Source organism: Mastacembelus armatus, chromosome 8, assembly GCF_900324485.2.
Source record: "Mastacembelus armatus chromosome 8, fMasArm1.2, whole genome shotgun sequence".
Taxonomy (NCBI): domain Eukaryota; kingdom Metazoa; phylum Chordata; class Actinopteri; order Synbranchiformes; family Mastacembelidae; genus Mastacembelus; species Mastacembelus armatus.
Genome location: NC_046640.1, coordinates 22,496,256 through 22,510,661, shown reverse-complemented (window position 1 = coordinate 22,510,661; position 14,406 = coordinate 22,496,256). Strand labels below are relative to the sequence as shown.

Below are 14,406 nucleotides of genomic sequence, written 5' to 3'. Positions count from 1 at the left end.
TGAGGCCGTGGTGTCTAATAAATGATCCACATTTGACAAGATCAATGAAAACGTGTTCACACATCGACAGGCAGTCACATGATGTCACGTGGTTAGCAGCACACTGCGATCTGATTGGTTTACCCAGACTATTATAAAACGTAAATTCCTGCTGTTTGCTGCGATGCGTCAGTGCAGCCGCCATGTTGGTACAGGGAAGCGTCATGGCTGAAGGCAGCAGGTCTGCTAAGTGAGTTTACAGATGATTCTTCAGCTGTTTGATTTTGATTTAATTCCTTTTAGTGAAATATTTTCATTTTTCATATTTACATTTTCATTTTGATGCTCCCTAATATAAAATATAGGGTATATGTATAAATATTTATCAAGACATATGTATCAGGACATGTCCCTTCACTTATTGACAGCTTAAAAAATAAGAATTACATATTGTATAAATACGTATAATAACAGAACCTGTCACATGTGACCTGTGTTTACGGCTTTTCCATTTGTTATTATTAAAAGCAACTGCTCTTTCCTGCTGTGTGAACCAAACCCCGCTGCAATATGGCGGCTGCACAGACGCAGCTCACAAACCGGATGTGACATGCTGGTGTTTATGTGTTTACCTGTGTCATACATTGCATCCTGCAGCTGCCGTTACCATGAGCTCGGTGTCTGTCTGAGCAGCACCATGGCGTCTGCAGGTGACAGCAGCGTCCCGGAGCGCGCCGCAGGTTTGTGCACACCTTTCGTCCACCTTTCCTCTTCTTCCGCCCGCTTTCTGGGCCTTTTTGTTTCGGCTCCAGCTTCGGACACTTCAATCTCATCGGTGCATCTTTATGGGTGGGGTTTAAATCAAGAGCCGAGGGGAACAACAAAGGAAATGTTCCCTGTTCCCTGACGACAGAGCTCCACCGGCAAAATCCCGGTTCTCGGTTAAACAGGTGCACGGTAAAGAATCACCAGGAAGCCTTAATAAATGCAGCATTATTAATTATAAAATGGTTCATTGGTCCACTCATTGGCTCTGAATGAAAGACACTAACGAAATGCATTATGGGAAGTGTAGGATCATTGTAACAAACGGTTCCTGGTGTTTTTTCTCTATTAGCTTTGGTTCATTTCCTCTGACAGGTTAAACTGTCTCTGTCAGAACACACACACACACTGAATCCCCAACTGCTTCCTGTAACATTTGGATCATGTGATCGTGGTTCAGGTCCGTCTCTGACCCAGAATCTCTGTATTGGTTTGTAATTCCCAGAGAAGGACCGGCTGCTCTCCTCCGTGGATGACTATGGATCCCAGGAATGTCTCAGCGCTGGGATGCCCCGTCCTTCCTCTCTGGTGGGGTCTGAGCAGCAGCAGCAGCAGGAGGAAGAGGAGGAGGAGGAGGAGGCGCTGAGACGGAAACTCAAGTACTTCTTCATGAGCCCGTGCGACAAATATCACGCGAAAGGACGCAAGCCGTTCAAACTGGGCCTGCAGCTGCTGAAGATCATCACCGTGACTGTGCAGGTGCGTCTGCGTGTTTTTGTTTTAGTCTTTTGTGTTTGCTGTGTGTTTTTATGGAAGTTTGTAATATCTTTTCTTTTTTTCTTGATATTTTTATTTTGTTTGCCTTTTCATGCTCATTTATTTGTCAAATCTTTGGGTCTTTTTTGGCAACTTTTCATCTCTGAACTATTTGATGATTGTTTTTATCACTAGTTTTTTCTCTTTGAAATAATTTGAGTCTTTGATTTCATCATTTTGAAGTATTTATGTGTTCCCGGTTATTCGGGTGCCTGTAGGCTGCAGTCCACGTGTTGTGTCGGCTGCGTTACGCTGACGTGTTCTGTCGTGACTCTGCCTCGTAGTTGGTGCTGTTTGGACTGAGCAACCAGATGGTGGTGACCTTTAAAGAGGAAAACACTGCGGCATTCAAACACCTTTTCCTGAAAGGTTACCAGGACAACGTCCCCCAGGCCCTCCACACGCAGGCGGAGCTGTGCGACCACATCCAGTTCGCCATCGACCAGGTAGCTTGATAAAACCATGCAGATCACCTGTATGCCCGCCCATAATTAATAATAACCATGTGACCTGCTATCCCTCTGCTCACTATGATCACATTAATCATATCCTAATAAACCCCAAAAAAGGTCAGTGAGACCAGCCCCCTGTGGCAGCCATGCTAACAGCTGAGACAGACTGTACTTATACACAGGGATGCTTGGAGCTAAATGCTAACAGTGCTAATATGCTGAGGGTTAGCAGGTGCAATGTGTTAGCATGCTAACGCTTGATAACCACATAGGAAATCCACCTGGACACATATTAAACTCTGGGGGTTGTCGAGGGAAAGTGACCGAAGCTGCAGGGCTGGAATCAACTAGTGAGGGAGATTTGTTTTGGGTGAACTGCACCTTTAAAGAGCTTTAGTCAAGTGTAGACTTTAAAATCCTGTCATCTCTGATGGACCTGTGATGAGCAGCCGCTGCTTTGGCTTCTTCTTCCCGTGTCCCCTGCAGTACCTGGCTCTCCCTCACATCTCCCTGGGACACTACGCCTACGTGTTGGGAGTCGGAGTAAACGGCAGTGCGCTCTCGCTGTGCCAGCGGTACTTCAGGATGGCCACCATCGACCCCGTCAACGACACCTTTGACATTGATCCTCATGTCGTCACCAGTAGGATTTTTTCTTTTTGTTTTTGTTTTCTGTCGTTGTTGTTGTCGTCGTCACAGTTTGTGTCCTGCCCTGTGTCCCACGTTGTGTCTCAGGACAAACTGCTGCTGACCTGGCAGAGAAACGCTGGGCCAATAATGGAAAACAGTTTCATCTCCAAGGAGATGATGGCGTTTGAATATTTTGAGGAAGTGTAGAAGTGCAGTTCGAGCTTCACGTGATGTGGAAAAAGACAGTTTTAAGTCCAAACTTCCTCATGTGGGATTCCTTAGTTCCTCTAATGTTATTCTCTGATTTTTATTTCCAGATTGCATCGGCGTGAATCCGCTGACGTCCAGTTCTGCTCCAGGAAACAGCGACTACAGGAACTTCACTCTGAAGTTTTACAAGTTAGACGTGTTTTTTTAATTTTTTTTAATAATAGAAACAAAAAAGCTTCTGTTTCTTTTCCACTCAGACGTGTGTTTGTCTCCAGGCTGATTAACGTCACAGTCGACTTCCAGCTGAAGGCCATCAACATCCAGACCATCATAAACAATGAAATCCCCGACTGCTACACCTTTGCCATCACGGTGAACCATCTCTCCTTTATTCACTCACAGCATCCAGTCCAGAAGTAAACAGACCTGATCGGCAGATCTTAGTCTCTAAGTGTCTCATCCTGTATTTAACTGTTAAGACCAGGGTTCCTTCCTTTCTACCACTGATTGATATTTTATTTGTTATCCTTCTTCTGTCCTGTTTTCCTCACACCACTAATTCAATTTAACTACAGTCTAATTTAAACCAAGTCAGTCAAAGTCTGATCCACGGTTGGACTGTGGCCTAAAACATCCAGATCAGGATGGTTAAAAATAAAAAGCCTTTAATGAATTTAGGCTCATACATTTAAAATGCACAGTATCACCACAGTAAAACTCAAACATCTTCATAATCCCACTCCAGTAAACCCATTACATTCCTGTAAGGACCAGTCAGACCAGCAGGGGCAGCTGAGACCAGGGAATCATTTCAAGGACACAGTCAGTGATTCTGTGTGGGTGTCACTGAGTCCAGGTCCCATCCAGAGACTGGCAGCACCAATGAATGTGTGTGAATCCAGAACCTGGTTCAGCTTATGGGTCTGAGCCGTAGACCTCCGTTGTTGTCCAAAAACTATTAAAAACCCAGCAGGGAGCCACACCGCTGACCTGGCTCACATGGTTCCTCCTCACCAACAATGGGAGGCCCGTCTGTTTCCAAAAACCAGCTCCAGAACCTGAGAAAATAGTAACTTTATCTTTCCATTAAATGTGTTTCATATGTCATTTCAACCTGTTCTTCAGTTCCTGGTTCCATTATCCAGTCAAAGTGTTTCGCTTTCTACACAAACAGTTAATGTCACATTAGCTGCTGTTCCTGAACAGCCACTGTAATGAAACTGTTTTTAATGTTCTCTCCAGTTATTTGTGTGAACATGTTTGATGCTGATGTTTGAGTTCATAAAGAACCTCGGGAGATTTTATGAAGTTTATTTCTACAGAACAATTCAAAAAGCTTAAAGAAAAGATGGCGGGATGGGACGATCACATCTGTGTACTCACCTGCTGTTTGTGTCTGTTGTCAGATCGTCATGGACAACCGGGCGCACAGCGGCAAAATTAAGATCAGTCTGCAGAACCAGGCGTCCATAAAGGAGTGTAAGGACCCCAACGTGTCCGGACACGGTGAGTCGCCGGTGCAGGATGAGCTGCGGCGACACGTGATTTACACTGATGCTCTTTCATTTGAATTATCTGTGGTTTCCCGTCAGCCGACAGCTACGCGCGGGAGTTCTTTGACGTGCTGGTGGCGTTCGTGTGTGTGCTGTCGCTGCTGCTGTGCGGGCGCTCCATCCTGCGAGGCATCGTCCTGCAGCACGTAAGGCAGCAGACAGATTTACACTGAACCTTTGTGTCTTCCTGTTGCCTCTAACGCTCTGTATGTGCACTGCCAGTCACAGATTTGGGGTCACCTCATGTTTCAGCTCAGGTCCAGGGCTGAAGCTGAACTAATGTCATTCCAGGAATCGGTGTCTTCTTGTGCTGGTCGGACTCTCAGCAAAAAAGAAAATCATTTTTGCAAAATGTTGAACTGTTCCTTTAAAGCTGCTCTGAGGTCACAGACCTTAGAGTTTCCTGGGACTGTTCTGCAGCAGCTCCTCTGTTGTCTGAAGGAACAGTGTCCTAACACAGATCCCCCCCCTCCCCACAGGAGTACGTGCAGTTCTTCAGGCAGCGACTGGGCCGCAGCGTGAGCTGGTCGGACAGAACCGAGTTCATCAACGGCTGGTACATCCTGCTCATCATCAGCGACGTGTTCACCATCGTCGGCAGCTTCATCAAGATTGGGATCGAGTCCAAGGTGAGTGCTGGGACCCAGAGGGATCGGACAGAGTCGCGGTTTCCGGTCACTGACCACGTCATTGTTGTGATGTAGAACCTTTCATCGTACGACGTGTGTGGCATCCTGCTGGGAACCTCCACTCTGCTGGTGTGGGTGGGAGTCATCCGCTACCTCAGCTTCTTCCAGAAGTACAATGTAAGAAAAGCCCCAGATGCAGGTCGTGTTTGTTTGCTGCTCTTTCCCTGTGAAGCTGTTGTTCCCTCCGTCTCTCTTCCTCACAGATCTTGATTGTGACTCTCAGAGCTGCTTTTCCCAACGTTATCCGCTTCTGCTGCTGTGCGGCGGCGATTTATCTGGGCTACTGCTTCTGTGGCTGGATTGTGCTGGGGCCCTATCACACCAAGGTACCGCACACACACCCTGCACCGTCCCCAACCAGAAAGAGTCTCATTACCCTCCAGTGCATCAGTAGGTTTGCACATGAATTGATGCATTTCACTCAATAACCCAAAACAACAGGGTGAAATCTGTCTTTTATAAAAGAATCCGGACTCTCAATCCAGGACTGGTCTCAGATCAGATCTGGGCCACCTGCATATCTGGTCCTAGATCCGATGTGTGAGTGTTTGAGCGCCGTCAGAACGGTCAGATCAGATTCCATGTGGTTGTCACATTTCAGTTCAGTCTGTGCAATCCAGTCAGATCAGTGTGTCCCAGGTGGACTCCAGTCTGGTTCTAGAGACGTCTCAGGAGAATGAAAGCAAACAGGAACCAGCTGAGTCCAGTTTGGAGCCACAGGGAAGATCTGAGGACTTTGTCGCTCTCTGTGTTACTGAGAGTCCACTCTGAATGAAGACGACGACCAGACTATAAACCGTGACGCTGTTCTGTCAGTGCTGTTACTTTCTGCCTGTAAATCTGTAAAAGTGTCTAACGTGCAGAAACGATTGATAGAAACGATTGATTGATATCAATGTGTGTGTGTGTGTGTGAATGAGGCTGCTGACACTGAGCCTGTGTTTGCAGTTCCGCTCCCTGTCCACAGTGTCCGAGTGCCTGTTCTCTCTCATCAACGGAGACGACATGTTCGTGACCTTCGCTGAGATGGAGCAGAGCGGGACGCTGGTGTGGACCTTCAGCCAGGTCTACCTTTACACCTTCATCTCGCTCTTCATCTACATGGTGCTGTCCCTGTTCATCGCGCTCATCACGGGAGCCTACGACACCATCATGGTACGGCCCCGGCTTCCTTCGCTGATGTTAACCAGACCAGCTCAGCTAGACCCTGTTTACCAGTGAGCACACTGAGCTGCTGGAGGCTACAGAGAAATAGAAGAGCACGAAGAGCCTCACGAGCTGCATGATGACAGTTTTCTAATGTCAGAGTGTGATTTAATAAATGATGCATGTAGGTGTCAGGACCACCCGTGGGCCTGGACGTAGAAATGTTATGTCCTTTCTTGTGTATAATAATGACAGTATATCAGCCTTTACTGTGTTTTCAGACTGGTCTTGTTTTCGTCCTACAGGCCCAAACGCAGGAGCAGGTTCGTGTCTCAGATCTTCATGCGTTCATCGCCCAGTGCACGGACACGCCCAGCTCCGGCAAGTTCCGGAGGCCCGAGGGCTCGTCCTGCTCCTTCCTGTGCTGCTGTGACTGGTGAGGAGGAGGATGCACAGAGGGGAAGTAAGCAGCCAGTGTGTGTGTGTGTGTGTGTGTGTGTGTGTTTTTCTCTTTAAAGCTCCATGTTTCCACTCCAGTGATAACCGACGCCAGTTGCACTCCTCCCCACACGCAGCAGCAGCGATAAATGCCTGGAGAGTGACCGGACTGACCTTAGACCACGTGGTCCTGTGTTGCCTGTGTTTGAATCCTGCATTTAAATTTGTGCTGGAAGAGTAGAACAGGCTGCACGCTCACTAACCTAATTACCTGCTTCAGCTTTTCCTCTGAATCACTTATTGCTCGTTTGTTAAGGCTGTGACGACCATAAACACATTCATTGCTGCAGACTGGAACCAGGGTCCCCCAGTAAACTACACGTTGACTGGAATGATTGTTGATCAGGAGGCAGCAGGTTCATGTAAATACATGTGCGTCCTCCATGTGTTTACAGCAGAGGGAGAACAGACAGGAGACAAAAACAGAGATTGTTGTGCATCAGCAGACGAGGCTTCACTCCCCGTCCTCTTTGTCTGACAGCGGCCGAGCAGTCACTCCCCAGTGTGTGTGATTTTATTCTTTGTATTGCTGATTTTTAATCATTGACACAAACTGGAGCTTCTGGTCTCTCTTTGGATGATCAGACATGAATGTGCTCGCTTGTCCATTCAAACCATCAGGCTTGTTTAATAGACTCAGTTGAACTATGGTTCATATAAAGCTGTGGTTTTAAAAGCAGCTAAACCACATGTCAGCAGAAACAGCTGCTCGGCTCAGCTTTCAGCAGCACTCCTTTCTCTTAACCTTTGATTTCTTTTACCCAGCTGATTTCGATGTATAGATTTATTGATAAGCACATATGCAGAATTTGCTGTTTGCTTTGTACAACTCTATGTCCTGATAACTGTTGATGATTTTCTCTGATACTGAAGACATTTTAAAAATATCCAAATTCTCAGGCAGGTTCTTGAGTTCTGAGGTGTCTTTTTAATGGGTGTTAGTTTGCAATGGACATCAGACATGGACATGGACATCAGACATGGACATCAGACATTGACAGACACGGACATGGACATCGGACATGGACATGTGGACATGGACATGGACATCAGACATGGACATGTGGACATGGACATCAGACATGGACATGTGGACATGGACATCAGACATTGACATCAGACATGGACATGTGACATCAGACATGGACATGGACATCAGACATGGACATGGACATGGACATCGGACATAGACATCGGACATGGACATGTGACATCAGACATGGACATGGACATCGGACATAGACATCGGACATGGACATGTGACATCAGACATGGACATGGACATCAGACATGGACATGGACATCGGACATAGACATCGGACATGGACATGTGACATCGGACATGGACATGGACATCGGACATAGACATCGGACATGGACATGTGACATCAGACATGGACATGGACATGGACATGTGACATCAGACATGGACATCGGACGTCGGACACAAATTTTGAGTTTCTGTGCTGCTTCAGGCCCAAAATGACACATTCAGGGTTGAACAGTCCTTTTTAAGGCTGGAAGATACTGTGTCTTCATTTTGATCCAAACTGTATTTGCAGTCTGTGTTTTTTCCGTCTGAGGTGTAAAAGCTCATTCAAACCTGTGAAAGGCCGAGAGTCAAACCAGTCTCTCTACCGTCCTGCACTGTCATTTATTTTTTTCTGCCGTGGCTCATATGACAAAAGGGAACAAGGCGACTTGACGTTGATGTGTTTTTGTTAATTGCTCACTGACTTAATTAACATTGTTTACATCCTTTAGGACTGTTTATTACAGCTGATTGATTTATATGTAACTACAGCTTCACTTGATTTAAACGTGTCACATGGGAGCCATAGCGCACAAAGGAGCAGTGCACTGTGGGAAATGTTGGAGTACCATCACTCACCATGTGATTTTACTTGTGTTGGATCATTGGAGCTGTGGGTCAGTTCGGGCTGAAGCTTATTTCTGCCTTCTGGGTCAAAGTGTCACAATAAACTGGAAACACTGAGACTATTGTTGATCAGCGAGCTGCGATATCATCAACACGTCTGAACGTTACTGAGCTGCTGTGGCACCTGTTCTGTTCTGTACAGAGCCCAGCATGTTAGCTAGGACACTAATTTAAAATCATAATAATTAGTTTTATTGGGTTTAACTTTCAGGTCGGCCTGTGCTGACACATTAAACAATTGATTTTATATTTTTTCTGTGGCATCATGTATTTGTAGTGCATGAAGTACTGAAAGACCTGTATATTTACTTGTATTTATATGAACGGTAATAAAAAGGATGTGCCCAGTATGTGGTGGGATGGACTGTACTGGTATATATTTTATATAATATCATAAAATACAATACTCAGCTGGTATTTGATGCAGCTCTTCTGCGGCCACCACATGGACGACCTGCAGGAAATCGATGCAGTCCTGAAGCAATAAAGAAACGAGAGGAAACGAGAGGAAACTAAGGCACTTGCACTTTGCAGGAGAGACGTGCAGCGTCACCTTCATTAAACATGAATAATGCTGAGAGTACAAAGAAAGTACTTAACCCTGGAGTCCACAGAAACACCACACGCATCGTGTGCAGGCTGAGGAAATGTGGGAGGAAGAGGCAGCAGATGTGCACGTTTATAATAATTAAGTTTATTTATATTGCATTTAAATCTGCAGTCATAAAAGGACAAAGGTCTGATATGTTCCCACAGATGTGTCCTTCAAACTCCATGAAGATGAAAGAGGAACGTTCTGATAGAAAGAGAGTCTGAAGAGGATCTGATCACAGGACCAACCTCTGTTCCTTTTAGAGACACAGCTGTCCAGTATCCTCAGGAACTGCATCTATTATTTACTCAGGGACCAGGGCTGAGATGAAGCACTTAGACTCAGGCTGACAGGAGCTGCCCTGCTCTGGACACCATCAGGTTTCAGGGTAAAACTGATTAAACAGTCCCCTCAGAGAAAACAGTCTGTAAGGCAGGACCGTGCAGCTGGTTTCTGCCTTGTTAAGTGTTTTCATGTTGTAACTGAGATCCTTATTTTATCCTCAGTGAAATAATTCAATAAAATAAAAACCTGAATCCTGAGGACACAGGTTGCCTAAGATCCCATCAGCAGCTCTGAGCGTGTGAACTGGATTCAGAATCTGCACCGTGCAAGATCACGGTATCTGAACCAGAAATCAGAAAAACTCCTTTGGTTTCTCAGCCTTTCCTTTCTGAACATCACGAGGCTGAAACCTGCTGATGTGAGACTCAGAGCAACATGTGGGATTTTTGCTACAAAACTAAGAATATAGAGAAACAACAACATCAGAATCTTGGTTCCTTCAGAGCCTGTAAACAGTGTCGGCCATTCTCAGGTTCTGGAGCTGGTTTTTGGAAACAGACAGGCCTCCCATTGTTGGTGAGGAAGAACCATGTGAGCCAAGTCAGCGGTGTGGCTCCCTGCTGGGTTTTTAATAGTTTGTGGACAACAATGGAGGTCTACGGCACAGACCCATAAGCTGAACCAGGTTCTGGGTTCACACACATTAAGCTGACGACACACAGAATCCGACCTGCTGATCGTTTAAGATTCAGCATCAACCCGTTTCTGGCCTGTGGATGGAAATTTGCCTTTGCACATTCCTGTTTATCAGACGTGATCCTGGTGCATGGTCTGATCCTGGTCTTGACACGTCTGCTGTCGGTGAGCGCAGAGGCGTCCTGCCGCGTTGGGACGCTGTCTGAGTCCACGCTGTGCGGCTGCAGCGGCATGTGCTGACGTGTAAAGGCCTCACCCCGTTCGTAAAGTGCTGATACTCAAGGTGAGTGTGATACATGGTGATGCCTCCCAGGCCTTTGTGTTATGAGCAGATCTGTGAGTATCTGTGCAGAAAGATGGCGTCTGTGTGCACGATGAAGCCCGAGCACGCCGCCTGCTGTTGCTTTAACTACTGTGTGCTGACGAGGTGGTCAGAGGTGGTAGACCCTGACTGGAGGCCCCGTTTTGACTGAGCGCCAGCTGCTTTGTGCCGTGGCGGCCCCCGCCGGACTGTCGGCCGGGGAGGGAGGGAAACAATGAGATAAATAACAGGGGAACTGTGCAGCAGGGTACACGGCCCTGCCCCTTCCTGTCTCCGCTGCCGCTCGCCACTGCCCGCGTGAAAAAACACCTTCCTCTCTTTGTTGCGCCTGGTCGACCATGCCAATACGTCCATCAGCATCCAGCCAGCAGGCAGTGACGCCCCCACCTACTTCCTGGTCTCCCTCTGTCTCACCCACCTGCATGGAGAGGCTTCACTGAGGCTTTACCAGCAACACACACATTCAGGGCTCTCAGGGCGACTGTGGGTGCTTTTATTTTGGAAACTGGCTGAACATGAAGCCCTAAAGCTGGTGATGAGGAATACATGATGAGAACACTGACTCATCCCTTTATTGTCCCTTTTATATCATTTCTTTTACATCTGGGATGTTCTGGTGTTTACATGGCTCAGCTGTAAGACTCATGGAGCCTTTCTGACCTTCAGTGTGACTCCCAGGGGCCCAAGGCTTCAGGGAGCCACAACAACCACGGAGGGACAATCAAATGACCACAAACCGAGACAGGAAACAGCCTCAAGGACATCGACTGACTACAAAACATACATAAGAATGAAACAAGACACAAACATGTGAAATGTCTTTACATAAAAACAGACGCAGACTCAGTCCAGACGTGTTGAAGGGGAAGGTTCCTGCAGCTCATTTGTTCTCAGGCTGTTTGTTTTGTCAACATGCACTAGAGTAGGTGAATATTTCTGTGGCCACGACTGGACCAGTGGGACGGTTGAGACGAGGAAGCTAATTAACTGGAGCTGATGGGCAGCAGGGCGAGGTCAGAGCCACGCAAACGAAACTTCCTCTGAAACCGGACTGACAGAGATAGAGACAGCCAGGAGATACCGGTGCATGTGGAGCGTGTTTTCAGTTTGGAGCTCGGGCTCCTCTCCCCTCCCGGCCATTTGGAAAGGGAAGAGTGCAGCACGAGCACGGCGTGGAAAGACGCCCATGCTGAACAGAGCAGCAGACAAAAGCGTGGCTCATGCAGGCGGGGGCTGAGCAGCAGCAGGCAGACAGGCAGACAGGCGGCGTGCCCACCCAGACTGTCTCATGAAAAGCCCCGTTCTGGTGATGAGCTCGGCTCAGAAACAAAAGCTCGTGAGCCACGAAACAACGCCCTTCACTGTCTGACTCTGACTGAGAGCAAACACAACTTCTGCTGTTTCTCCTTCTCCTCTTATTTCTCCTTTTCAACTAGTTTCTCTCAGTTTGCAGCAGGTGCACATGTGCAGCTGCATCCATTTTGAACAGTCCAAGCAAATTGGACTTTTAAGACAACGAAACAAAAAAATGATCAAAGCCTCAGATGTCAGCTACGTGTCAGTCCAGTCCACCATAATCTGCAAATAACACGGGCAAGATTTTATTTTTTTTTTATTGCTGAGGCCAGTTTCATAATCAACAGGTCTGAAAGCCAGAGATTGTGATTTCTTCATGCAACAGTCACACTGAAGGCAGACAAAGCAGGAGGCCTGATGCAGCAGTAACGCGCTGTTTAAGTGCGTGCACGTGTGTGTGTGTGTGCGTGCGCGCGCGTGTGTGCAGTGGAGCATGGAGAAAGGAAGAAAAGGGTTTGAAGGGGAGAGAAAAGGCTGCAGGGCAACAGGCCGCTGAGGAACTCGGGAAAGAGACGGGGGTGACTTGCAAGAGGTGACATCATCCTACATTTGAATAATCCCGCAGGCTGCGCGCTGATTGGCTGCTCGGACAGAAAGCAGCTCGGCCGCTATTGGCTGATGGCCCCTTTCAATTTCAGCAGGGCGCGCTGTCCTGGGGAATGATGCCTTCACGGACTCATAGGAAGATCCTGTTCACAACCTGTTCTCATGCAAGGGAGGAAGCTACAACAAAACTATTGGTATTTCATATTTTAATTAATACTGAAACTCTAATGTCATTTATAGTAAGTAACAGTAATACCAGCAACCGAATACATTTACTCAGGTACTGCACTTCAGTACAGTTTTGAGGTATTAGTACTTTACTTTAGTATTTCCATGTTGTGTTACTTCATCCTTGGACTTCACTACATGTCAGAGTCAAACCTTGGACTTTTTCCTGCTCTACATTTATCTGAGAACTTTAGTTCCTTTTCAGGATCAGATGGATCCAATAAAATACAGACTGATCATCAAACTTTATTGATCCAGCGATATATAAAGTACTTCAAATTAGAAGTATATAAGGTAGTTAACGTCAGCTACCCAGCAGTATATAAAGTACTTCAAATTAGAAGTATATAAGGCAGTTAACATCAGCTACCCAGAGGTATATAAAGTACTTCAAATTAGAAGTATATAAGGTAGTTAACGTCAGCTACCCAGCGGTATATAAAGTACTTCAAATTAGAAGTATATAAGGTAGTTAACATCAGCTACCCAGCAGTATATAAAGTACTTCAAATTAGAAGTATATAAGGTAGTTAACATCAGCTACCCAGAGGTATATAAAGTACTTCAAATTAGAAGTATATAAGGTAGTTAACGTCAGCTACCCAGCGATATATAAAGTACTTCAGATTAGAAGTATATAAGGTAGTTAACGTCAGCTACCCAGCAGTATATAAGTACTTCAAATTAGAAGTATATAAGGTAGTTAACGTCAGCTACCCAGCAGTATATAAGTACTTCAAATTAGAAGTATATAAGGTAGTTAACGTCAGCTACCCAGCAGTATATAAAGTACTTCAAATTAGAAGTATATAAGGTAGTTAACATCAGCTACCCAGCAGTATATAAAGTACTTCAAATTAGAAGTATATAAGGTAGTTAACGTCAGCTACCCAGCAGTATATAAAGTACTTCAAATTAGAAGTATATAAGGTAGTTAACGTCAGCTACCCAGCAGTATATAAAGTACTTCAAATTAGAAGTATTTAAGGTAGTTAACGTCAGCTACCCAGCAGTATATAAAGTACTTCAAATTAGAAGTACATAAGGTAGTTAACATCAGCTCCAACACTAAAGTGATCAACACAATAATCATCAATAATTAGAATCCAATAATATCAGATCCATTCATGTGAAATGGGCCATTCGGCACAATGAGTACTTTTACTTTGGATACTTCAAGTACATTTGGATGATGGTACTTTTGGACCTTTACTGCAGTAAAAGATGTGAGCACTTGTTGTCTCGTCCCACATAAAAAGCCAAACAACCTTTTTTCCTTCATGGATTTATTGACATTCCAGTAAACAGGTGGTGGTTCAGAGAAACACAGTAGGACACAGCCTCAGTGCACACTATGCAAATTAACTGTGTTTGATCATTCGACTGGAACAAACACGTTTGTTTTGTTCACTCTGTTGTTTCTGCTGCTGAAGCTGCTTTTAATTTATTTTTCTTGTCTTGTCACACCCACGACTGACGAGCTTGACAGGATGGATCCTGCTCTGTGCACACTGGACGTTTTCACTTGTCTACTCACATCCTTTACTGCAGTAAAAGTCCAAAAGTACCATCATGCAAACTTGGATACTTGAAGTATCCAAAGTAAAAGTACTCATTGTGCAGAATGGCCCATTTCACATGAATTGATCTGACATTATTGGATTCTAATTATTGATGATTATTGTGGTGATCACTTTAATGTTG

The 14,406-nt window shown here is 45.7% G+C and overlaps 1 protein-coding gene across 2 annotated transcripts; it reads left to right on the top strand.

Moving 5' to 3' along the window:
- The first annotated feature begins 611 nt into the window (after positions 1-611).
- mcoln1b (mucolipin TRP cation channel 1b) lies at positions 612-7,802 on the top strand. Of its 2 annotated transcripts, XM_026324462.1 has the most exons (13): positions 612-719; positions 1,250-1,503; positions 1,845-2,006; positions 2,499-2,655; positions 2,960-3,041; positions 3,128-3,224; positions 4,259-4,358; positions 4,445-4,551; positions 4,885-5,034; positions 5,110-5,211; positions 5,298-5,420; positions 6,043-6,249; positions 6,546-7,802. In XM_026324462.1, exons 1-13 carry the CDS (start codon positions 677-679, stop codon positions 6,678-6,680), a joined length of 1,719 nt encoding a protein of 572 aa, XP_026180247.1. In that variant the 5' UTR covers positions 612-676; the 3' UTR covers positions 6,681-7,802. The 2 variants fall into 2 exon arrangements, with proteins under 2 accessions (XP_026180247.1, XP_026180248.1); XM_026324463.1 differs by lacking the exon at positions 6,546-7,802 and having other exon boundaries at positions 6,062-6,243.
- Positions 7,803-14,406: the final 6,604 nt, after the last annotated feature.

Coding starts and splice junctions, on each gene's coding strand:
- mcoln1b (XM_026324462.1), top strand. CDS start 677: ATGGCGTCTGCAGGTGACAGCAGCGTCCCGGAGCGCGCCGCAG. Junction 2,656..2,959: donor TGATCCTCATGTCGTCACCA/GTAGGATTTTTT, acceptor TTTTATTTCCAG/ATTGCATCGGCGTGAATCCG. Junction 3,225..4,258: donor GCTACACCTTTGCCATCACG/GTGAACCATCTC, acceptor GTCTGTTGTCAG/ATCGTCATGGACAACCGGGC.